The 25,905-nt window shown below is 44.3% G+C and overlaps 1 protein-coding gene and 1 long non-coding RNA gene across 2 annotated transcripts; one reads left to right on the top strand and one right to left on the bottom strand.

The window, feature by feature from the left end:
* Positions 1-987: 987 nt before the first annotated feature.
* COMTD1 (catechol-O-methyltransferase domain containing 1) lies at positions 988-20,843 on the bottom strand. Its single transcript, XM_061634873.1, has 7 exons — positions 20,682-20,843; positions 14,397-14,533; positions 13,258-13,363; positions 10,858-10,976; positions 8,985-9,039; positions 5,956-6,089; positions 988-2,271 (listed from the first exon to the last, which is right to left on the bottom strand). The coding sequence occupies exons 1-7, from the start codon at positions 20,761-20,763 to the stop codon at positions 2,116-2,118; spliced, it is 789 nt and encodes a 262-aa protein (XP_061490857.1). The 5' UTR covers positions 20,764-20,843; the 3' UTR covers positions 988-2,115.
* A 1,402-nt stretch (positions 20,844-22,245) lies between these two features.
* LOC133388319 (uncharacterized) lies at positions 22,246-22,747 on the top strand. Its single transcript, XR_009763735.1, has 2 exons — positions 22,246-22,418; positions 22,556-22,747. It is a non-coding gene; the product is annotated as an uncharacterized LOC133388319 (long non-coding RNA).
* The last annotated feature ends 3,158 nt before the right edge of the window (positions 22,748-25,905 follow it).

Below are 25,905 nucleotides of genomic sequence, written 5' to 3' on the forward strand. Positions count from 1 at the left end.
ATGAGTTGGTATAGGGAAGAAAAGATTAAAATGCAGTTAGCGTCAGTGAAAGAATCAAGATATGATGCCAGACCACACAGGCCAAGAAGCTCAGGAGGCATCCAAGCTTTGAGTAAAAAAGAGACAGTGTATTATTCTCAGCATTCAGTTCAATTATACTTCCTTCTGGCCTTTGTGTCAGTTTACAGATGGCTCATCAATCTATGGCTTAGCAGTGCATTGCAGCTTCCCTAATGGCAGCTATGGGATCTGAAAAAGAGATGCTTTGATTAAAGGCTCAGGTTGCTGTCTACATAGTTGACAACAAGCAAGGATAATTGCAGGAGGGGAGGGAAGTGAGGAAAGTTCAGGTATAACGCTAAGCCAGGGATCATGGTTTATTTCCTCTTAGGTGAGCCAGGAGGCACACAGCCGAGCGAAACAGGAGTGGTTTGCTTATGCACGGTAAGCCATGGTCAGTCCTACATGCATAACATACCCTGCGCAAAGAAAACATGCCAGGTAGAATTCAACATAGCGTTAAGTCTCTCCTTAGAATTTGTCCTTGGGCAACTGAATGTCCTTGGGCAATTGAATGTTCTCCCCCTCTCCTCCCCCCACACCATTCTAAATCGGTTCTAGGGGTTCCCCCAACCCTCTGCAGCAGATTCAGGGAGGGCACAGGGCATGTGCAGGGGGAGGGGGAAGTCCTGTTGTCCAAGAGGAAATCCTTGTGCTGGCGGGGTAGTTGAACATTATTCCTAGTCTAGAACCTCCCCCCATTCCCCAACATGTACCTTTCTATGTTTAAGAACTCTAGGAACAGAGGAAACTGCCAGACCATTGGTCCATCTAGCTCCCTGTTGTCTACACTGATTGGCAATTGTCCTCCAGTGTTGGGTGAGATTCAATATGAATCTCACTGTGCCTCCTTCCCCAGGTAAGGCACGAGCTGAATTGGACCCTGAATCAAGCTTAGGAAGGAAAACACATTTACACACAATGAGATCTTTGGCCAAAGGTTCCACCCACACAAAGCAGCTCTCGGTCCAACTGGGAGACAGCAATGGCCAGATGGACAACTTTATTTAGGAAGCACCAACATTTTATAGATCATCAAGGCATGGTGAACAGTAAACAGATCAAAGACAGAGTCATCAAACAAAGCTGTAAACAGACATAATAAGAGAACAAAAGGTGCATTTTCACTCTTCCTGTCTTCCTGTTCTTAAAGTTATCACACTTTGACTCACACCCTTCATGACTTATTGGAAAAGAACAAACAAGTTTGTTCCTCTGCAGGGAACACATTCTTTGCCTTTGTCCTAGATACAGAAAGGCAACTTCAACAAATTCTAAATGCCAGTACTTTACAAAGAATTAACACATACTTAGCACAAGCCTGGAAAGGCTAAGAAGAGATGCATTTTGGAACACTCGTAAGCCTGCAAGGGGATAGTTTAGATCCATTTGGGGTTGCTACTTGAGGCACTCATATTTTCCACGCCAACACCAGCATTTCAGGCAGAGGTCTCTTCCAGTCCTACCTGGAGATGCCGAGGATTGAACCTGGACCTTTTGCATACAAAGCAGATGCCCTACTATTGAGCTACAGTCCTCCCCCAACTTTCCATCATATGAAGATGGAAGTAGTTGCATCAAAGGATAAATGGGTTCCTGCCCAGCTGCATTTGCTTTATTGCCACTGGGCAAGCTAGGCTATACACTTTTCCTTTCCTTTCTTCCCCACCCACCCCACCTGGCATGTGCATGATTTTCTGACACACACTCACACACAGCTATGGGAACTGTTAATTTAAGAGACTGGTATTCATTGTGTTCTATAAAATAATTTGAATGGCTTGTACATTTTGAAGCTTCTTTTGTTTGTATGATTTTGTATGTAAAAATCTACATGTATTACAATTCTATATTGAGAACATACAGAATAGTTTTCCTGTGTCCTCCATGATTTTCAGCTGTGGCTGCAATAGAGAGAGGGAAACAATCTATGTTGATTGTTCATTTCAAGTCTAGGCAATTTTATTGAAACAAAGTCAAAAATATACATAATTTTAATATTCATTGTCCCCATGATTGGAGGGCCCAGCCCATCTTCTATACAGCCTTTCTTCTCTATTGTAGCTTAAATGCCAATGTCACCCCATCCCCTATTGGGATCATGCTTATATTAACTCGTGGATCACGGAAGATCTTTTCATTTAACTGATGGAGGTGACGAGTTACCAGGTCATCCTTTCCTGGCTTAAGTACTCTCCCCGACCACAAAACCTATTAGCAAAAAATGGGGAGGGGGAGAGAGAAGAGAAATATGCTCACTTTAACAAGAACACACAACACAGTACACTTTTATCATTATATTCATTTCCATGTATGGCTGGGTTCTGAAGTTGGAAGTTTACCCAGTGTACCATCAGATCTGAGGGAAAAAAAAGCCTATTCTCCAAAAATATTCCCTAAAATTAAGATTGGAATTAAGATTGAAGCCAGTGGTTCCTAAACTTTATGAGTACAAGACCCCCTTTGTAATCTCAAACATTTTCGTGACCCTCACTACAGCTAGTTGCTGTAATTTTAGTCTGTTAACTGAACAAATACATACAGTAGGGCCCCGCTTTACGGCGATTCGCTAATGCGGCGGCTTTCAATTAGGGAAAGTCCCCGCATTAAGGCGCTTGTTCCGTTTTTACGGCGGTTTTTTCCCATCGCGTGCCATTTTGACGTCATTTTCCCGCGACGCGTCCTATTATTGTCAATGGGTTTCGCTTTACGGTGATTTCCGCTTTATGGCGGGGGTCCAGAACAGAACCCGCCATATGAGCAGGGCCCAACTGTAATGAAGTGTTAAAAGTAATGTCAGTTTTTGTTCATCACAAAACAAATATGATGATGATGGCGATATTTATTAGCTGCCCTTCACCAGAAGGTCCCAGGACAGGTTACAGCAATATAAACAACTTTTAACAAATTTTAAAGAAAATGAAAGGAAGGAGATAAAAGTAAACCACCCAGACATGTGCAATTTCACATTTTTTAAACTTACTTTACCCATCTTTCTTGCTCACTGCCTTGGGTCAGCCATTAACTGTCAGCATAATCTCATACACTTGTTGCTCCACTGGATTTACGTCTGAGCAGACTTGGTTAAGATGCAGCCTAAGTCCTTCCATTAGACATAAACTGACGCATCTTTGTACTATAAAGCCCCATGCCCCCCTCAAAAAAAGTGGTACAGCTTCAAAGCGTCAATAGAATCTTAGTCTGGTCTGATTACTGCAATTTGATTTATCTGGGAGTAAAAAAAAGGTAAAGGTGTCCCCGCACTTGTAGTGCGAGTCGTTTCCGACTCTTAGGGTGATGTCTTGTGACGTTTACTAGGCAGACTGTATATATGGGGTGGAATTGCCAGTTCCTTCCCCGGCCTTTCTTTACCCTCCAGCATATGCTGGGTACTCATTTTACTGACCACGGATGGATGGAAGGCTGAGTGGACCTCGACCCCTTTTACCGGAGATTCGACTTCCTCCTTCTGTTGGAATAGAACTCCGGCCGTGAGCAGAGATTCGGCTGCGTTACCGCCGCTTACCACTCTGTGCCACGGAGGATCTTTTAAATGAACATATACAACTGTATAAAAACACTCTCAAAGCATTGGGAATAAGCCCCATTAAATATGAACTTACTTCTGTGTACACAGGTATACATTGTACTATTAATTAACTATACAGTGAATTTTTAATGAGTGACCAGGTGTGCATTCTTGGGGGGACACTCTGGGACTCCATCCTGTTACTTTTTTGGCAGGTGTCTCTACAGCCAGAGTCAATCAACTCGACTGATCTTCCCTCACTGCTGTTGACAAAAGGGAGAGGGGAGAGGCGCAGGAGCTTAAATAAGCCCAGCTGGCCCCTTCTCTTGTTACACTTGCTTGAGTGTTGTGCTGCTCAGTTCTCTATGTGGCGGGAACAGACTGTGCAGGCTGGAAGGAAGGAAGGGGAGGCGGAAGAGACTGTATGCACATGCAGTGCAGGCTCACAAGTTGGTGATGCACAGACCAGCCATTAATTTTTTTTTATTAATAAATAATTCTTCTCTTGGCTCTTTGCAATTCTTCTGGGATGACTTCATGACCCCCTGGTTGGGAACCACTGATTTAAGCCATCTATACTGCAATCCTTACTCAGAAGATAGCACAGTTGAATCAAGTGGTCTTACTCCCAAATAAATATACATAAAATTGCAGCCTTAGGCTGCAATCCAGTTACACACTTACCTGGGATTAAGTCCCATTGAACCCAATGGAGCTTACTTCTGAGTAGACATTGATTGCAGCCTTAGTCTCTCTCCAGGATAAGACAGACTAACAGCAAACTGAGTTTTTTTAAAAAATACATGAGATAATTTCCTTCCAATCAAATTCTAAATGTTCCCCCATTCTTGGTGCATTATATGGGCATATGATAACCAGCCTTTCAGCAGGGCTGTAGCATACTGTGTCCTCCCTGCCACAATTTATTTATTTATTACATTTATATACCGCCCCACAGCCGAAGCTCTCTGGGCAGTTTACAGCGCTTAAAAACAATAAAAACAAATATACAAATTTTAAAACACAAAAAACAATTTAAAAACACAATTAAAAAATAATAATTTAAAAACACATGTTAAAATGCCTGGGAGAAGAGGAAACTCTTGACCTGGTGCCGAAAATATAACAGTGATGGCGCCAGGTGCACCTCGTCAGGGAGATCATTCCATAATTTGGGGGCCACCATGGAGAAGGCCCTCTCCCTTGTTACCAGCCTCCCAGCTTCCCTCGGAGTAGGCACCTGGAGGAGGGCCTTAGATGTTGAGCGTAGTGTACGGGTGAGTTCATGTCGGGAGAGGCGGTCCATCAGGTATTGTGGTCCTAAGCTGTGTAAGGCTTTATAGGTTAAAACCAGCACCTTGAATCCAGCTCGGACAAGCATTATTGTAATAATCATCCCCTCTAAAAATACACCCGGGTAATCGAGTGTCTCCCCATTTGAAGGGGAATGATGCCACCCAAAAAGAAGGGAGCAGCTTCTATATACTCAGAGTATACCCTGTACAGGCATTTGTACACTTTAAAAAAAACACTACCAAAATTACCCTAGAACCACCTGTGAGCTTCCAGCATGCTGAAGGCATATTTAAGAAAAGTTGGAGTAAGCCATCTCATAGCTTCTGGATTCACATGACAGTCGAGCACAGGCGCTGCCATCTCAACTGATGCCTTTTTTTGAGGCAGGCCAGTGGGACAAGCTGATGACCAATGAAAACTGCAGTAAAATCACAGGTTTCCCAAATGTGTTCTATGGTCAGCTTTTAGTTCTTCCCTGAGAGAGGCGGAGAAGGCCCTAAAGCAGGTATGGTTAATGTGGCATTCTCCGGATGTTGCTGGACTCCAGCTCCCATAATCTCTGACCATTGGCGATGCTGCTGGCAGTGATGGAGTTGGGAGTTGCAACAGCTAGAGAGTACCACACTGGCCTAAAGGAACCAGTAGTCAGGCAAACTACAAACACCCAAAAATATATAAACTCTAGCACCTACCACAGAGGAATAGCCGTGTTAGCTAAGGTGCCTTAAACATTTTTTTTTTTGCACTGCAAAAGATTAGACAGGTTTACTGTGGCATAAACTTTTGTGGACCACAGCTTCCTTCTTCGGATACACAAGTGTCCTCTGTTGACAGATGGAACTAGTTGGGCCAAAAGAACTGCTGTCATCTTTCATGACCTTTTGCACCCATCAGTTATAGTTGTCTTTCTCTGTACACACGTTTGTGTGTGAGCACACATCCATATCTGCTATGTACAGATAACTTCATACATCTGACAAAACAGGATCAACAAAAGCTTATACACCAATATATCTGTTAAAACGTTTAAGGCCCCATAAGACTTAAAAAAAACACTTTGTAGCACTTACATTGTCAATAGCTATTATTCCTCCTTTTCTTATGAGCTGTAAACATTTTTCATAGTAATCATTGTAACTCTCTTTATTAGCATCTATGAAAGCAAAATCAAATGTTCCAGCTTCACCATTTGCCAAAAGCTCATCTAGACATAAAAAAGAACAATTTTATTTAAAATGTGAAGGATTTGTTCATGTTTAACACCCCTACATCGACTGAACAGGAATGAAATTTTCAGGTGAAGAAAATAGACGGATCACCAAAAATAAGAAGCCACCAAGGGGAGATGAAGTCCTATCTTCTTCTTCTGCCTTAGACAAAATACACAAGCCCTATTCATTCATGGCTTTACTTATGAAGAAAGAGCTTGGTGCGTGTCAAGAGATTTGGACTATGTCACTGCCCCACCCCTCCACCTGACACTGGTGTGTTAAATGTCACATTGGGAATAGTGGCCTATGCACATAGAGCCCAAATATACGTAAGCCTGATACACACTATACCAAGTAAAGCTCGAAGGGCAACTGTTAAGCATACTGGCTTACCCACACTTGGCTGTATGTATAAAGGCCCCTACCCGAATGCAACATCTAATGTGCAGATATCTGGTGGGCCGACAGGCAAGACAGTCAGACACACTGTCAGGTTCCCAGGGCATGTAGGCTGTACCGCATGCAAAAAAGAGTTACAGTAAAATGCCAATATATTTAGCTGCAGATTACTATGGAGCTGTGGCAATGATTTTTAGTTTTGTGAACAGAATATCCCAATGTTAAGTGGCATTCTTATAGCTCCCTGATGCATGCTGTGTGCATGTAAAGAAGGGCTGCAGAGCATGTTGCTTGCAAGCAGAAGGTCCAGGTTCAATCTTCAAGTAGGGCTGGGAAAGACTCCGATTTGAAACCAAGAGCCACTGCCTGTCAGTGTACATAATGCTGAGCTAGATGAAGGAGTAGCTAATTTGGTGGTGTGGCGCTGCAGAGCCACCATCCCGACACCAGCATCACTGCCACTTACCAGGATGGTGCCTGGGTGGGAGAGGTCAGCAGAGAAGTCAAGAGCTGCATGGATGCATTGGTGAAAGTGCTGGACTGGCTCAACTAGTGTGTTTGTGCAACATCCCCCCCAAGTAAAGTGGCAGTGATACAGATGTTGGGAGACTGGCTCTATGGCACTGCACTCCTGCCTAGATGTACAAACAGTTTGACTCAGCTTATGGCAGCTTCATATGCTCCTACAGGCACTGAACAAGCACAAGTTGTTTCTCCCTCATTTTAAAGGCAAACCTTTACCAGCAAGTCTCCACTTATTCAGGGCAGCATCCCAGAGACATGATCCACTTCCTGGAGGTGCCTTTTCATCCTATCCTGTCCCATCTTTTCTTCTAAAATGTTGCCTCTCATTAGCAAGGAACCAGGAGCACCCAGAGTCTGGATCACTACCCACAGCATAGACAAAGCCATTGATAGGCCCATTGTCCAGAAATATTAGCATGATAGCTAGAAGGAACTTTCAGGATCAGAGGCAGTACTATGACACTGAGCACCATTTGCTGGGGGACAAACTAAGGCCAAGAGCTGTTGCCTTCATGCCTTGCCTTTGAGAAGCTACTTTTGGAAACTCAGTTTGTCCAAAAAACCCTTTGGAATAAATGCCTAGTTTCTATACCCTAAGCATGAACAAGCGAAATAACTGCAGATTCGTTATCTGCTGTATTCCATTCTGCATTTACTTCAAATCTAGTTTTGGACTGTAAGCCCCTTGGGGTGAGGAGTGGTCCTCTCTTCTTTTTTTTAAAGTGACATGACATGATATTAAACAAATAAACAAAATCCCAGCCGGGATCTGTATAACATGCCATGACACCACTTATACAAACAACATTCCACATACTTGTGGCAACAGTTGCATGGGTGGTGGGAGGGAGGGAAGAGAGGAATGTTACACTTTCTCAGGTGAAAATTGTTGTACTTTGAGTTCTTGGAAAATGATATATACACTCAACAGATGCTGTCTTGAAGGAAGATTCAAGAATTGGGCTCCAGGCACATGAGGCTGTGACATTGCTGAAGCTAAACAGGTCTCAGCTTGGATGGGATATTCTCTGAAAATCCCATAAAAGCTATTCTGAGCTTCCTGATGGAAAAGTGGGGATAAGCTTAATAAACAACCAGGGATCCTATGCAACAAATGAAAAAAGTCAACTGTACATTTCAGTATGTATGGAAGATTATATGGAAAGGTAGTACTTTGGGTACAACAGGGACGTCTGTCCCTGTCACATTAATCCAGCTTAATCTGCTTTGTTTGGTACGAAAGCAGCCAACGTAACTGCTTAATAAACTAAATGCAAGCAGACAGCAGGAAGAAATTACCCAACATAGCTAGGAAAGGAAGACCAGCAACTACTCTTCATTTATCAAGGAGGAGCTTCAAGAAATTTTACCATTCCAAGATTTAGAGATAGGTACATCAGAGGTGCGTAAGTATGTGTGTGTCAAATGCTGGAGTGTGTGTTTTAAGTAGTTCTCTTGAATTTTCCAAATCTCATTCACATCATACGGAAGGACTCAATTTGGCAGATTCTGCTCAGCAAAGCATCTGTAAGAATCCAAGGGCAGCTAAACTTTTTTTGTGAAATTGGCAGACTCCTCGCATTAACTTTGATTAATATACAAGAGCACTATGCTATAATTTTCATTGGAGTTTGATTTTGTGCAAGTTGCCATTTCACAGGAGGTGAAGATCCTACCAAAAAACAAGCCACACCTTATGAAAAACACAACACTTTTTGCACCGAACAATGCAAACCACAATCCCTCCTAGTCTCTTGGCAAGGGAGTTTCCACAGAGGGGTTTACCTTTGTCCACAGCTGGTTTTGTGAAACACCGCTCCCCCCATTTCAGCACACCACTGAACTGGTGAACCCACTTTGTTATCAATTCTGCATGTCACTTGGTCATCCTACTTGACTCGTATTATGCATCACCTGAACACTTTTGATCTTTACATTTTCATTTTTATGCATTCTTTACCTACCTAGAGTTTGGATGGCAGGCTTTATCCTTAGGTCAATTTTATGCTCCATTCCTGCCTGAAGAGAAAAAAGTTATTTCCCATCAAAGGCACCTTGTAGGCAAAGGTGACAAACTATTTTAAGACAAGAGGGCTTGACCAAATTAATGCCTTTTCATATGTAATTTCTCTATTTTTCTGGAGTCAGGATATCATTTGCTCTGCTTGAAAGACCAAGGTTGAGAGGTCTTCATCCCAGTCTGTGAATTTCAGTAACAAGAAGACAATGTTTACTTTCTGAAGCATTAAATCCACAAGAGTTACTAGCCCAAAGCAAGCTTTAGTAGTCCACCTATAGTCATCATATGCAGCCTAAAAGATTTTGTAAAGTTTCTTTTTTAGGTGAGTGGCTGTTTACAGCTGTACTAAAACCTTGGATTTGGCAAAGCAGAGAGTGAGAGTGAGAGCGAAGGGAAGGATAAAAGTCTAGTGGTCCAGCGGTTCAGGCACAAACCCATGGCTCAGCTGGAAGCCACAGTGCATTTCCTCCTAGTTGTTTTCCCCCAACAGTCAATCTTGTGATCTTAGGCAGACTGTCTAACAAATAACTCCACAAATTCTGAAATCATTTTGTTTCAAGGATGGTTGCCAAAAGCATAGAATTCTACAAAAGGGAAGGCAGTTTCTCCAATACCAGAATCACTGATAGTTTACAAATGTTATGTCCAGTTTTTCCCTTATAAAAAACCCAGAAAATTTGGAAAGGGGGGGCACTTACTGAGCAAGGAACGGACTGCCTTCTTTATGTTTGCTTTTTTTTCCTTTTGAAAAATACAGACACTAACCTCCAAAGGCTAGAGAAGTGTTTTTCCTTCACCGTGGTACAGAATGGGAATGCTCAGCTTTCAAATTACTAAAAACATACAACAAATTCACAAAAATAGCGCAGCAAAATTATGTTGCTGGTCAGCATTCCTGTCAGAGGCAATGCCTGGTGTCAGCTCCCTCATCCCTGACCATTGCCATCCTGGCTGAGGGAGTTGAAGTCTGGCACAACTGAAGAGCACCAGATTAACCATCCTTGCCCTACAGGCATCCATGCCATACAATCATATTCCACAGTGGCAACCACCATAGCCTTGCGGAGGAGGGGGGGGAATGGAAATGTCCTAGATGGAAAACAATGTTAGGATTGTGTATGATCGTCCCAAAGTTAAGCTGTTTTAAAATCCTGTATTTCAAGAGAGGTATTGAGGATATGCTTCAATCTTTCCCATTAAAGTTAATAGGAAGGAGTTAAAGTGCTTACGTTAGGCAGGACTGTGCCTGGTGCCATGAGACTGCATTCAGTAGAAGCACTACCTTCAGCAACAATTTCAAAAAAATGTGCCACAGCTGCTGAGTATAAAGACCCCTGACAGAGTGTGAAAATCCTTCCCCATATGTAGCATTGTGATCGTAGACATTCTATACCTTGTTGAAAGGGTAAATACACTTCCAAATACCTAGATACTAGGCTAATGGTGCCAAGATCAGCCAATGATAAAGCATTTATTACTGCCTGGGAGAGAATGCAACTTTATCTCCCAAGTAGTTACTTGAATAAGGGCCTAATACCACTTCTATACCTATATTTCTCCTTCTGCAGGGCTAACAGCAGCTTTGGAGGAGGGATTCAGATAGAAGGAACCTCTTTAGAGGGCAAAGGTTAAAGTACTCCTATAGCCCAGTGCTGCTGTTCCAGTCTAGTGTCATAGTGCCCTGACCCTCCTTTAAAGTTAAAAAACTAACACACCCAATGCTAGGAAGTGAAGCCACAGATCTCCCATATAATGTGTGGTTTAGCTCCAACTCTCAACTCTCCCAATTTTTGGGAGTACCAATGCATCTGATTTACCTCTTTCCACAGTGGCTTTCCAATATCGACAAAATCTTCATTTATGTCACAGGCAACAACTCTGCCATCTTGTGGTATGACTAGAGCCATGTTTAAAGTGTTATACCCTGTAAAAACACCTAAAACATACACACAAAAACACACATGCTGTTGTTAAAACCTGGCTCTTATTTCCACGAAACAGAGAATACAAGAGTTTTTTAGATCCCATTCTTAATGGTATATTAATACAAATTCTTCCCAAATAGCTAGGTTCCTAATGTCTTAAGGAACAATGGTTCTTAAATATTTGTTTTCAGAGAGGGAAATAATTTCTTGGCCTCCTCTTGTAAAGCAGGAAGGGGGATCCCGTGGCCCTTTGGATGTTGCTGGACTATACCTCCCATCAACCCTGACCGTTGGCCGTGTTGCCTGGGGTTGATGGGAACTGGAATCCAGCAATATCTAGAGGGCACCAGGTTCCCCAATCCCTGTTGCAAAAGCCTGGCTTTGCTTTTTGAATTGGGTGATAGACTAGTGGACCAGTGAAGATGCAAGTCTGGCTCCTTCTTAACCATGGGCTTTTTATATAAAAAAAATCTTCACATACTTTTCTACCATCCCCCACCCACTTTGCAGTGATTTCCCCTTTCTCGTCTTAACCACAGGCAAAGGAAAACATCTTCCCCAGCCTTTTCTTTGGTAAAAAAATGAGGTGTCAGTACTCACACCTTGATAAAAGTGTTGTGAGTGCCAGCACATTGGCAGCAAAACAAAAAACAAAAAGAGGTGATGATACTCCATACTGGTGACAGCCATCACACACACAAAAAAAGCACTAGTTAACGCTAACCAGAGGTCCCATTTAACCATTTAGGACATGGGTTAAGAGAAGCCCAATACAGTATTAGCTACTGTTAAAATAGGGGCTGACATATCCTTAACTATGGTTAAGACAAGGGTGGGGTGAGGTGAAAAAAGGAGCGCTCTTCATTTCTGAGGCTCTAAGCTGCATTTAAGGGGGAGCTAGCATTACATCTGCACTCTCCCACATGGAACATCCCTCTCCTCTCCCTGCATGTATATCTTACTGGAATATCCACTTTTTCTTCAGACGACCACTCTGAAAAGCCCATTCTAAAAAAATTCAAGCATGCAAAGTTCCTGAATGGAAGATGCAGTTTTGAATGCCTCCATGTAATATTTTGAGAATGTTGAAGTGTGATGAGGCAAGCTTTAAGACAGTTATTCATATCCCATTGTAGCCAGGCCAGTCTTCCTTTTACTGGAAGGAAACTGTGTGCCTGTATACAGCCCTTGGCTCCCCTTACCGGCGACAGGGACCAGAAACAGACCTTCCCCACACACCTGCAGCCACAAGGGAAATGACAGCTACAGCAGGAGAAAGCAGGCTTCCAGCATCTCTTAGACCTCTGGTCAATGACCAGTCACACATGGAAGCTTGCAACATCTACAAAACCGACACATTGCTCTCACCCCACCCCAGTTATCTCCTCAGCCTCCAGTAACTAATGCAGAAGTTGAGGCAATGGCAGGGAGGGTTCAACTTGCAGCATGAAGGCTGCAACCGGCATGCCAAGTTTGTTTTCACATAAGCAGTGCCTAGGCTTTGCTTCTCTCTCATTTAGCTCCATCATGCCCTTCCCGTAAGCAGCTCAGACTGGTACAGTCACCTGGGGATTAAGCCCTGCAATGCAATTATTTGGTGCTTACTTATTTATAGTATTTGTCCTTGTGGCTGCGCAATCTAACTGCAGCCAACATACATTTGAAGGAGCTGCAGCAGCTCTGGGAACATGTCTTAGTATAGGCATCAATGCAATTCAGAAGCCACTTCTTAAAAAATAAAAGTTCTCATAGCTGACCTAAGAGGTCACAGCCTGTTCAAGAAAGTGCTACCTTATTCCACTTATTGCCCTAGCCCAAACTGTGGTCCTTGGACAGCCAGTGGTCTGTGAATTTCATTCAGGTGGTCCATGGTGCGTCTGTGGATTTGTGGTTGAAGATGGGCGATGGTACATCCATCACATTGAATATTCAGTTGATTTTTTTAATGTATTTTATTGCTTTTATTTCTTATATTGTATCTTATTGTGTTACAATTTGAATACTATGGGATTACAATTGCTACAACAGGTAGAAAAATCATTCAAAAACCCGCCAGGACCCTCAGGAATTTTTGAATGGTCCATGGGGTGGAAGTGATCCATTTGGGAACCACTGTTTTAGAAACAAAAACTAGAAAGTGACTGGATACCAGACTTCCATAATGGATGGAAGATCCCTTATTTTCCCCACATGGTTAATAGGCAATCGCCATATGACAGATTCTGCCCTATATTCTGGGACTGAGCCCACAGATATTCCCAGAACCATCTCTGTAGAGACAAAGTGACTTACCTATTTCAAGAACCTTCTTTGCTTTGATAACCCTTGCCAGGTTTGCCATCAGCTGGGCCTGATTAGAACACACCAACATCTCTTTATAGGGATGGTCTGATGTAATCTAGAAAATAAAGTTTGTTTATAACAAGTTACTATCTTATTGATTTGTACTGTGTGCTGAAAGCTATTGTGGTCATATATAAATATAATGAATAAACTGTTCAGCAGGAGTCTGTGTTCTAGGTCATGCAGGCCATCCCTATTCATGGATTTCACTATTTGCCCAAAGCTAATATCTTCCAGTCTTGTTTCTCTATTTGTATGCTTGGAGTAACAATAACATTCTGCAGAAAGTAATTGTACAAACAAATATTTTATACACTAAATACTACGGGGTGTAATTTTAATACTCAAAATTAAAGGTAAAGGTGTCCCCGCACTTATAGTGCGAGTCATTTCCGACTCTTAGGGTGACGTCTTGTGACGTTTACTAGGCAGACCGTATATATGGGGTGGGATTGCCAGTTCCTTTCCCGGCCTTTCTTTACCCCCCAGCATAGGCCGGGTACTCATTTTACCGACCACGGGTGGATGGAAGGCTGAGTGGGCCTCGACCTCTTTTACCGGAGATTCAACTTCCTCCTTCCGTTGGAATCAAACTCCGGCCGTGAGCAGAGCTTCGGCTGCGTTACCGCCCCTTATCACTCTGCGCCACGGAGGGTCAAAATTGATAGGCAGATGTCACAGGGATACGTATTTTTAAAACTGTTAGAGAAATTAATACTCACTAGGTTCTGGCCTATGATTAGAGAGGTTCTGCCATTCAAGCTCTCAGAAATTACCTAAAAGTCAGTCTCTTACTGCTACATAAGTGTATTTAGATTTGAGGCTTCAGTGCATTTATAGGAGCAAGGGAGACTCCACTCCAGGATATGTTGTCTATGACCAACCCCCTGTGACAGTAAAATAAATAGTTATATTATTATTGGGATCTGCTTTTATTATCTCATGTGAAGACGTCACATATGGTCCCCATAAACAGAGAAAACAAAATCCAGTTTTGGGCATTAGTGAATTCCAAAGTGGACTCCTAACAGGACATTTACCTTTGAGCTGAAGTCAAAAAGCCACACCCAACAGAAATACATACTAACCAATCGTAGCTTCTTTAGAGCAGGGTGTTCCCGGAGGGAGTGATCCAGTACATACTGCTGCAATGGGCTGGTTTTCCTTAGGAGATAGGATGAACTTTTTGGAGTTCCAAAACCAAATTCTGAATAATATCGTCTACCTTTGAAAAACAAACAAACAAACTCACAAACCTGTAAGATACAAAAGAACTTTCCATCTCAATCTAAATACACATGCACATATTTGCAACAAAAAATTTGGAAATGCTTCAAGATAACCAAGGGTGAACAGGCTATGCCAAGAGCAACTACCCCCAAGAACTCCAACCCCTTTCCTGTACAATCATCATGGGAAAGGCACAGCTGCTGGGAGATGGGCAATAGGAGTACAGATATACCTCATAGCCAATAGAAATCCAGACTGTCATTTTTTTATAAAAGTAAGTCTCTTGCCCTCCAGAAAAGCAAGTTATGAAGCAAAACTTGTGCTCTCATCGCTGCAATTTCTGTGAGATGAGCCAGCTTGGCTACTCCCGTCTTTCAGTGTTTTTAGCCCATGAGTGAAGTCACAGCTGTGATTGGCAAGTGAGTTATTTAGACACCAGGAAATCTTGGGGTCCTAAAGAGCTGTTGTTTCCCCCTCCTCTGCACTTTTTTCCTGGCTTGTGGCTTCTGCCGCCTTGTAATCTCTGTTTAAGGTCAGGTACTCCTTATAAGTTATTTTCTGAAGATTAAGTTTATTAAATTTGGGTGGATGTTAAAGGATCCCATGGTATATATATCTACTCAGAACTAAGTCTCTTTCTGTTTAATGGGACTTACTCCCAGGTGAGTGAGTACAGGATTGTAGCCTAGGCTTTCTTGCGAGAAAGGGCAGAAAAAAGTTCATGGTGAGAGGGTTTGTTCAGCACAACATTTATGCATCTAAACCCAATTAATCATTGGCTGAAGCCTGGAGGTGTACTAATGGGGGGGGAGAACAAAGCATGTCTCTTAGCAAAGATGCATCACTTGTTTAAAGGATGCACAATGTGATGCCTATGATCCAAGCACCTAGTCCCTCTTGGCAGCCATTTCATACCTCCTTCTATATCTTCACAACAGCCATGTGAGATAGGTTCAGATGAGAGTTTTTACTGATCCAAGGCAGGAAGTGAGCAAAGCAATGATTAATTAAGTGATTGTTCATGTTCAGAGTACAATGTTTGTTTGCTGTAAAAAATCAGGAGTGGAATGTAGCAATCAAAGGATGGGGGATGCCTGCTTTCCTGGCTTTGTGTGTGTGTTTATTTCTAGTATCTCAGCATCTCTTTCTTTGCCTGTGCTGTATTAAAGATGATACAGTTACAGGTGTTAATTTTTAATATATATCAAGTTGCCCAAAAGTTTGTTGCTATTGTTTTTAGAGCATGGGCAGTGCAATCGAGGAGTGGAGAGAAATGTTCACTGTGTGCTTCATAACTGGAGTGGGGTTCTTGTCCATTCTCTTGGCATGTTGTTTTTTCTAGGGAAATGCATCAGTGGGATGGAGGGTAGGACTGGTTAAGTTGATTGTAGCAGCAATATGCTGCTGTCACACCCATGGGGGGAATATGGGGGTTCCTGGGGGTGGGGTGGTGCTGCAGTATAAACACTTAAATAGGAAGAGATTGTTAGGGATAAATTGAAACCCCCAGTGCCTGTAAAACTATAATTCACTTGTCTTACCTAAACCAGCTTGGGCTTCATGGGAAATAGAACCAAAGTGGCCTTTATATGACTCTTGATATAAAATGTCGGTTTATTTCCTGGTGACCTGACCCTTACCTACATTCCAGTGGCTCGCATAATAAAAGCCGGTTTAAGCTGGAAACTTCCCTACTTCCCCCTGTACCCCTTTACCTCCTTACATATGCCCCAAAGCTATGACAGTTGGCAACTGCTTCTTTTGTATTTTGTGACGTGAACCCGATATTGTAAACTTCGGGGTAAGCCTATATAAACCATTGAACACCAATAAACGAGGTTCCCATGCTGGCCTGCTTCGGCTTGTAAGTATTGGGTCCCCTTTGCAAAGGTTTTTGTCTCGTGTTACTTGATCTCTGATAGTGGGTTCATTTGCACTCAACTCCGCACTCTTCCCGGGTGTAATAAGCGAGTTGGGGTTGACAGGGCGACTTGCGTGTTGGGTTTGGACCTAACAAGATCAAGATGCTGTACATGGCTCTCCCCCTTTCCATTTTATCCTCACAACAGGTCTGTGAGGTAGGTTAGGCAGAGAGAGCAATTCAACTCAGGGAAGCCAAAGGAAGGAGTGCCGGCAGAGGAGGAACTGGCTGGAAGCTCCACGGCATCCATTTGCCTTTTGGGAGCTGCTGGGCTGCCGGAACATTGGCTCAGCGGAGAGCTGCACACGTGAACAGAAAAGAAAAAGCCGTCTCTCATGAATACCCCTACTGGCAAGCAAGTGCTCACAACTGACTTCCATTATTATTTTCTTACACTGGCCTTTTTCTCAGCATGACGTTGGCCTGGATCAGGATCCACAGGAGCACTCCAAATGGAAGTTAGATGTCATGTAAGTCCCCCTCAGCCCCTCCTCCAATACCCCCCCCAAGAACGCCTCTTTTTCTGGTCTTCTGCAGGCTACCACCAGGACCCCTTCCGCCGGACAGCTGAACTGGGGTGAAGGGCTTCTGGCGGCAAAGCCTGGAGGAGCTGGGACCCTGCCACAGCCAGCTCCCCTCAGCCCAGTGTAAATGCAAGTTGGACTGAGCCCTAAGAGATAGTAACTGGCCCAAGGGCACCAAGTAAGCTTCATGGCTGAGTGGGGATTCCAAATTCTTTTTGGTTAAAAATGAAAAAGAAAAAAATTGATGTATTTACTCCTAAGTATTAATAAATAACCACAACAAATGAATACAGTGTTTGCTTTTTAACTATTTAAATCTTGGATTTATCCCAGCATGGGTATCTGCACAGAACTGCTGAAAATCCTAACTCACTTTTGACCCCCTCCATCTGCAATACCACACCTGATCTTGCGCTGATGGAGCATTGTCAACTTAAGATGAGCAGTGAGAGACCTACAGTAACATAACTCATTTACAGAAATAGAAACTTGAGTTCTTTGCATGGTTTAGGGTTGGCATTGGAAGAGAAAAGGGCTGTCATGACTTTTACAGCTATTTGTCAGAGAAACAGATATTAAATGGTTTAAGCCCTTTTGTAGTATGGAACTACAGTTATGTAGAAAGCTTCACCTGCTGAAAGCTGCATGTTGGATACATTATTTCTTGTGTGTGAACCCCACTTTATTTTTGGTGCTCCATCCCCATCTGCAAGAGAGGCTACAAATTTGCATGTGACATAAAGTGTATGTAAATATGTATCTTCCTTGGTGAGATCGGCATAGGGCCCAATCTACATATGAGAAAATCCTGTTGGCACCCATGGGAACGGCAATATTAAACTGAGGGCATCACCATAACAAAGCAAGGATGCAACCACGTGCACAGGACTAATTGCCTAGGAAATTGCAGCTGTTGGGATGTCCGCAGCTCAAGGCCAGGATCCCCTCTCTTATCTTTAGAAGACGTCACTGTAGGACTGGAAGTAGGCTATTAGGAATGATGTTAATTTATTACAGTCCCCAAACTGATCCTGAGTGTTAAACTGCATTGCTTCTCTTTGGAGCTGGTTCAGTAATGATCCCTCAACAGAGCACTGTAGCGCTATAGTGAAACTGCTGTAGTATACTACAGTGCTTTTCTTCCAGGTTCCACCTAGCCCTGAACAAGAGTGCTATTATATGATATAGTACAGGTCATTCTATGTTTGCTGCACAGCCATCTCTGAACTTGAGCACTACATGATGCAGCCACACCCCTGCTTGAGGCTGGCCTGAGCATAGAACAGGAGTTCACTATACAACGCTCATTCAAGATTTGCCGACAGCCTCATAACTGGGTGCTATATAGCACTAATACTACAGCAGTCCTGCTTGGAGCCCGAGCGAGACCTGAACTCTCTCAATCTGTAGAATCAGCAACGGCACCAGAAATAATTGGGGAGGGGGGCACAGAATTCAGAAATAATTGGGGAGGGGGACAGAAGCAGTGAAGTATTGTTGCACGCCACCCCAGTCTCCAAGCGGTGAGAGATCTCCAGGGGTCCTTGCACTTACCCAGCGGTTTGGTTTCCTTGGAAAGAAAGTCAGCAGAGACTGTGGTGTCTTTATAAAATATGGTTTATTTATTTATACATATTCCAACCTGAGCTTAAGATGGAGGGGTTCAAAGCATTGGCAGTCCTATAGATCTTGCTTTTCCATCAGGCTTACAAGAGGCATCCTAAAGCCATGGCGCAAGGAGCCAGCCTTTCCTTCACTCAACTCAAAACACAAGCCTCTCTCAGACCCTGGGGGTGGTGGGCTCTCCTGAAGAATTTCAACAACAATGGGATCTCCTTGGCCTAGTCACCAGTTAATGGGCACTTGGCAGACCTATTAGCCCACTGGCCACTCTATTAGATTAATAAAGGAGACTCTTCTGACCAACAGAGCAGGTTTCTCAGCTGCAGGGCCCACCTCCAGGGGCAGGGTTCCAAATCAGAGGCTGGAAGGGGACTCATAGAAATCATTTATCTCAACCCCCAAGCCCATAACAGCATGTTTCTAGGTAAGCAAAATATACTGGGGGGAGATCTTTGCCTGGGGGGTGTTTGCCCCCTTGCCCCCCTTTGGCGCCACACCTGTCTGTAGTGTTAAAAGTGAGATGTGAGCTGGTTCCCAGCCTCAAACCCGGGTGAGGGTGAATGAGGAAGAGAAATATTTGTTCTGTCTCCCAAGTGTATAGGTTTGTGTTATGGCACTGAATGGGGGTATTTTTACCTCCTGTTATATGGGAATGTTCTAGAAAAAAACAAGATTGAGGGATATGCACTCAACAGCACCCATCACTCAACCCTAACCCCCTCCTCCTCAAGGATACCAGAAGTGGTTAGGGTGCTTTGTTTCCAAGCCTACTTAACAACCCCAATAGAGTTCTTTTAGCTAAAAGGGAGGGCAGATCCCCTAGTAGCTCAAGGGGTCTTGGAAAGTTTGGAAAGAATTGCAGTTGTGTGGTATGTGCCATCAGGTATATGTTGGCACCTGTGAGAAGAGGATGCTGGTCTAGATGGGCCTGATCTTCTTATGTTCCTATATTGGCCCCAACCCAATTTTTCTCCCCTCATTAGGACTTACGTGGCCCCTTTTGCCCCCTAGCCCACTTTCACTGGGGCACTGCCCTTTGTATTATCAGGGTTCTAAGAACATAACAAGGTCCCAGGTTATGGTCTGAAGGCACATAAAGCCAGCTTCCTGCTGAAGTTAAGCAGGGTCAGGTCTGGTCAGCGCCTGGATGGGAGACTGCCTGGGAACCATACGTAAGCCACCTTGGGTTTCTTTGATGAAAAGAAAGGCGGGGTATAAATGTAATAAACAAACAAACAAACAAACAATTAGAGCCCAGCTGGGTCACGCCAATGGCCCACCTAGTCCAGCATCCTAATCTCACAGTGGCCAACCAGATGCCTGCAGGAAGCAGGCCCAGAGTGCAACAGCATTCTCCCTGCCTGTGATTCCCAGCAACTGGTGTAAACTTTCTGAATGTTCACAATTTAGTTCCGCTACTGAAAAAACAACGGCACTCACATGCAGCCTTGGAGTTTCTAACACCTCCCTTTTCATTTTTCTCAAAAGACAGTATTTTTCTGCACACCTGGGTATCTTCTGGGTATGCCAGACTCCACCCATGCCAGCAGGTAGCCCCGCTTGACGTTTTTCTACTAGCTGAGCCACCCCCCTTGGCATTAGAAGGAACAATGGTTCTGCTGCCTTCCAGCCACTGGGATGGGGCCAGTTGCAAAAAAGGAAGACGTTCATTGGGTGCAACGCAGCTCATCCAGGAAGGATGAAACAGCAGCTGTGGAACTGCCTGCTGCTACACGCTTCTGTTGCCGCTAGCTTTTTCTTTTTTACCATTAAGAATACGTTTTCCACGGCTTGCTCTCTCAAGCTGGATTCCTACCGAAGTGTATGAATTACAGCATCCACCAGAGAGCGTTGAGCTTTAACTCCAGCACCCGCGCTCCTTTCCCTCAGCATAAGCGACTGAACGCCACGCCAACGTTGTGGTCGGATAAAACGCTGCGGAGCCGTGCCTGCCCGCTCATCTCCGGTTTAGGCAGGTTATTATACCTCCACTTCCAAGGAGAGACGGGCATTGCTCAGTCTCAGATACACAAGTCGGGGGCTGAGAGGCAGAACTGAATAATTCCGGATCCTACCTGCTAAGAATCCGGCAACGACAGCGACCCCAAGGGCTGCAGTCCCAATTGCTGCTTCTTTGGAGATAGTGAAAACAGGCATTTTTGCCTAGTACTAGGAGAGAGACGGCTGTCGCTTTCAGAGCGAAGTTTCACCTCTGACGCCTGACAGTCACGTGCTCTCGTTCAAGGTCTGAAAAACAGCAACTGGGTCACGTGACGGCTGTAAGGCGATTGCGGTGCGAGAGCAACACCTACAGGCACGACTCGACAGGCCCGCTGTAGTCATGTCATTTCGAAGGGGGGGGTGCATTAGAAGACGGAGGGGACGTCCACCCCAGCGTGGAATCAGTCCAGAGCTTGGAAAAGTTACTTTTTTGAACTACAACTCCCATCAGCCCAATCCAGTGGCCATGCTGGCTGGGGCTGATGGGAGTTGTAGTTCAAAAAAGTAACTTTTCCAAGCTCTGGGAATCACAACGTGTGGACAATTACAAAGCTGCCTCTGTGTTGTGCCAGGACTGGGGAAGGACCTAGCTCAGTGGTAGAGCATCTAGGTCCCAGGTTCAATTCCCAATATCTCTGGGTACGGCTTGGAAAAGACTACTGAAAACTCTGGCCAGTCACTGCCAGCCAGTGTAGGTAATACTGAGGTAGGTCAATGGTCTCACACAGTGTAAGGCAACTTCTAATTTTCCTAGGCTAGTTTATCACCAGAAATGAAATCATTAAAGGCCCAAGTGAGCCCAATGTAAACCCACCAGGTGGGTGGCTGATGCAATGCTCAGAGCTGAGATCACTGTTAGGTTGCATGAATGATGACATAGGGTTTGCTTCTATCCAACCCAAAGGCATGTCCGGAATAGTGAGTGACCACACAAACATGGGACAGGGGCGTGCCTCAGTGGGCACCACATTCTTAGGCCTCATTCACACCACACATTTATTTCACTTCAATCATGGCTTTCCCTAAAGAATCCTGGGAAGCGTAGTTTAAGGGTGCTGAGAGCTGTTAGGACAGCCCTATTCACCTCACACAGCTACAGTTCTTAGAGTTTTCTGGCAAGAGGGATTGGTTGTTAAACTACTCTGATGATTGCAGTTTTGTGAGGGGAATGGGTCTCCTAACAACTCTCATAACAAACTACACTTCCCAGGATTCTTTGGGCGAAGCCCTAACTGTTTAAAGTGGAGTAAATATGGTGTGAATATGGTCTGAGGGATGCAACCATGTGGGTGGAGCCAATTGCATAGGAAAACAGCCTCCCACATAGCTGTTGGCATATCTAAAGGGCACCTCAGCTCTCAGGCCTGGTGTCAATACATAGCATCTTTGGGCAGTTGCAGGACTGCTATTTGAATTTCCCACATGGGATGCAAAGCAATACAACATTGGGCTCATTGTGGGAAATTAAAGTGGTTGTTTTGTAGGATGCTGTTGGCTGCTGCCAGATAAGCCCTCTCAAACCTAGAGCAGATAAAGGTAGAAAACCAAACAGATTGTGCTCTTACATCAGATGTTACTGAGAAGTCTTCATGTTGACCTACAACTAGGGTTGCTGTCTGTCTTTGTTTTTGCAGGGCACCTCTGCTTTTAAGGCAGTATGATGGACAGAAATTCAGCAGGTTAAGTTTTCCCCATCACTCGCTGGGCTGTGAACTTTATAGGGTCAAGAGCTTGTTGAAATTGCTGCTCATCATGCAGTTGTTTAAGGGAGCAGAAATCCTCTGAGAAAGAAAGTGGCTATGTATTCTTTGGTAGGTAATAAACAGCAGTGAAGCCAGGCTGCTAACAAGCCGGCTGGGTTCAAGGTTTCATGTTCCACCACTTACCCTTTTATAGGATGTTACATAGCTTGCTTTGCTACATTGTATTTCTTCCTTTCCTATTCAAGGGGTCAAAGAGTTCAAGTGAGATATCTTTTAAGCGTTCACACAATGGGGAAAACCGAATGCAACCGAGGAGGAGCGAGTTCCTGATTGTGCAGAAAAGGAAGTGAATGCAGCTAGTCATAGAGGCATGAGAAAAGGTGAACTTGCAGAAATTCCTTCTTTTGCAACTATTAAAGGCACACGAGCTTTGTTAATAGTAGCATCTGGCTGGTCAACCTTTAGGAGAAGTTTTCCTCTTCCACAAGTTTGTGCAAGCATACCATAGCTATGACAGAGGGTGAGAGAAGTAGAGTTTGGATTGCTCAATACATTTGAGGATTTCTAGCACAGAAAGAGTGTTATACTATAAAGCAGTGGTTCTTAACCTTTTCCACTGCCAGCACCCCTTGGATTTCCAAAATATGCTCTTGCACCCCCTGAAAAAATACTGTTCATTTTTTATTTTATTTTAATGTGAGTTTTAGCCTAACTTAGCTAAATCCAAAATCTCTTGAACAACACCTTGCACCCCTAGAAAAAGTGTCTTGCACCCCAGGGGTTGCGTGCACCCCAGGGGTTGCGTGCACCCCAGGGGTTGCGTGCACCCCAGGGGTTGCGTGCACCCCAGGGGTTGCGTGCACCCCAGGGGTTGCGTGCACCCCAGGGGTTGCGTGCACCCCAGGTTAAGAACCACTGCTATAATGGGACCAGGTAAAAAAAAAAGAGATTCCTTTACATTTAGTGACTGCCAAATTAGGTGAAATACTGGAGATCTGTAATTGGAACTCCCTTGTCTTTAAAACTGCAATTCTTTGCATGCTAACATGAATAGGGTTGAGCTATAAATATCTTTTAAAAGCAGCTCTGGGGGAGGGGGATCGGATCAGCAATGCAGCTAGGGTTGCCAGGTTCATGGCCTGAGAATGATCCTGTATCTTTAGGAGAAGAGAAAGTCAGCCAAGTGCAGATGTTCTGGCAACACTGTAATGAGAAAAACCACAAGGTGGAATTCTCCCTTCCCCCCTGGGCCTGGCAACCAAGAGGTCTTCTGTATCTTTAAAAGTTATGCAGGGAGAAGGAAGTTTACAGAAGAGAGCCAACACTTGCACAGACCTGGCATGAGCTTGCTAAGATGTGAAGCCATGTTTCTTATTGGATGAGCAGTGTTGTAAGAAGTCCGATAAGTGTCCCTTACTTTGAACATGCCGATTCCATAGAATTCTGTGGGAAGAATCCCAAATGATGGATCTGTGTTTGGGTCTCACAGAAAACCCTTCAAAAGAGGGCTCATTTACATGGCAGTTTAATGTGAGAACGAGCCTCCCTGCATCCTTGCTTAATTTGCAGTGATGAGGAATCGCTTAATTCCCTGCATCCTTGCTTAATCACATTTCTTTGGAAAGGGAAGGTGTGTTGCTGCATTCCCCTTTAAATGTGAATCAAAGCAACTCGCTGAAAATCTGATAAGGGGAAAAAATCTCTGCTTTGCAACGTTCCACCCATGTAGTCGCCCTACTCTGATGTTTGCTGCTGGGGTGGTGGTGGATTGTAACTTGTGGATACTCCCTTTTCTCCGCCCACTTAACTTCCCAAGAATTCCATTTGCTTCCATCTTAACCAGCCGCTCTAGCCTTCCTTCCCCCCTGTTAATATTAATGCACGTTTGTGGATGTGCAAAACAGCAACGTTAATGCCCCCCACCCCAAGTGTAAACAAAACAAATGTCTGAGTTGTTTCAGGCTGGGAGGAAAAGAACACTCTCCCTCTCTCCCCCTCCCCCCTCCCCCTCTCTCCCCCTCCCCCTCTTCCCCTCCCCCTTCTGAGTAGACATGTTTTGGATTGCAGCCTTAGATATAAAAATAAAATAACTGTGGAGAAAAAGAACATTTTTGAAAACACAGCTGGAGTGTATGTGTGAGTGCGTGTACAACAACATCCCTCTTCCTTACACAAGTAGAAATGGCTGGGAGTAAAGGGAGCAGTTGGGGGAAACAGGTGAGTGGAGGGAGGGAGGGAGGGAGGGAAGGACCAGGTAGTAATTTGAGGCTGCAGCCTGCATGCGTATGCAGGGGAGTAAATCCCACTGGACACCATGGCGTGAAAAAGTTTTTTGTGTCAATTGCACCGCAACCCTCCCCCCCCCGCTCTCCCAGCTTCGAGGGAGCCCACAGTGCATAACAGCTAACAACTGTGACGGTCTATCTGTCAAGAGGAACCTCTCTATGGTTATCAGTGATGAACCCTGAGCGGAGGGTAAGCCCTGTGGAGGCTTACGTTTGAGTAAATAAGGACCAGGTAGTTGCTTGAGGCTGTAGAAGGCTCTCTCTCTCTCTCTCTCCCTCTCTCTCTCTCTCTCCTTCCCTCTCTCTCTCTCCCTCTCTCCCCCTCCCTCCCTCTCTCCACTAAAAATTGATTTCATAAGTACTTAAAAATAGGGGTTGCCTCCAACGCTCTCCCCGCTTCAGCATGCAATTGACAAGAAACAATGAAATAAAACCCACCTCCCCTTCTCTATTAGCAATACGCCAGAGAGAGTAAACATGCAGATTTGGGGGTGGGGCCACAAGGAAACAGCGATACTAACCCTTTTGATAGGAACACCAACAATGTGAATGGGAAACAGCGGGTTGAAAGGTTGTGGAAAACGTGTGAACGTTGCAGTTCTGTTGCAATGGGAAAAGCTTCATATTCAATATGGATTTCAGCTCCCGTGTGAACCAGCCCAGAGTCTGAGTGACTGTGTTTTCACCCTGCCCAATCAAGCTATTACAGTGGCCACAGGCTTCACTGGGGAGGAAGTCTCAAGAGAAAGCCCCCTAGAACATAACAAAAGCCCTCCTGGATCAAGCCAACCAGATGCCTAAGGGAAACCCACAACCAGGGCCAGAGTGCATCAGCACTCTCCCCATGAGTGATTACCAGCAACTGCTTTTCATACTGCTTCTGGCAGTAACTCCTCTTCCTAGAATCCTCACCCACACAAAGCAAGGTCTGTTGCTGTGGGAAGCATGTGGGAGAAGGTGTTGCTTCAGTTAAGCTGGATCTGAACCATTGCAGGCCTTCAAAGTCAACACCAGGACTCAGTACAGTTCTTTGGGTATAGGTGCAATGTGCGCCCTCTGGCTGACATACCTCAAGAGCCCAGCTACTGCATTCTGCATAAGTTGTAGTTTCTGGAAGCTTTTAAAAATAATCCCACATAAAGCACATCATAGTAATCCATCCTGGAGGTTACCATGGCATGTATCAGGACAGCCAGGTCCATAACTGGTGATATCCAGCAATACACACTTACTCAGATTACTCTCTGTATAAGTTTTGCTATGATAGCTGTAGGAAATCCGTTAAGAGTGCGTAAGTTGTGAAGCTTGCT

Source organism: Rhineura floridana, chromosome 7, assembly GCF_030035675.1.
Source record: "Rhineura floridana isolate rRhiFlo1 chromosome 7, rRhiFlo1.hap2, whole genome shotgun sequence".
In the NCBI taxonomy this organism is placed as follows: domain Eukaryota; kingdom Metazoa; phylum Chordata; class Lepidosauria; order Squamata; family Rhineuridae; genus Rhineura; species Rhineura floridana.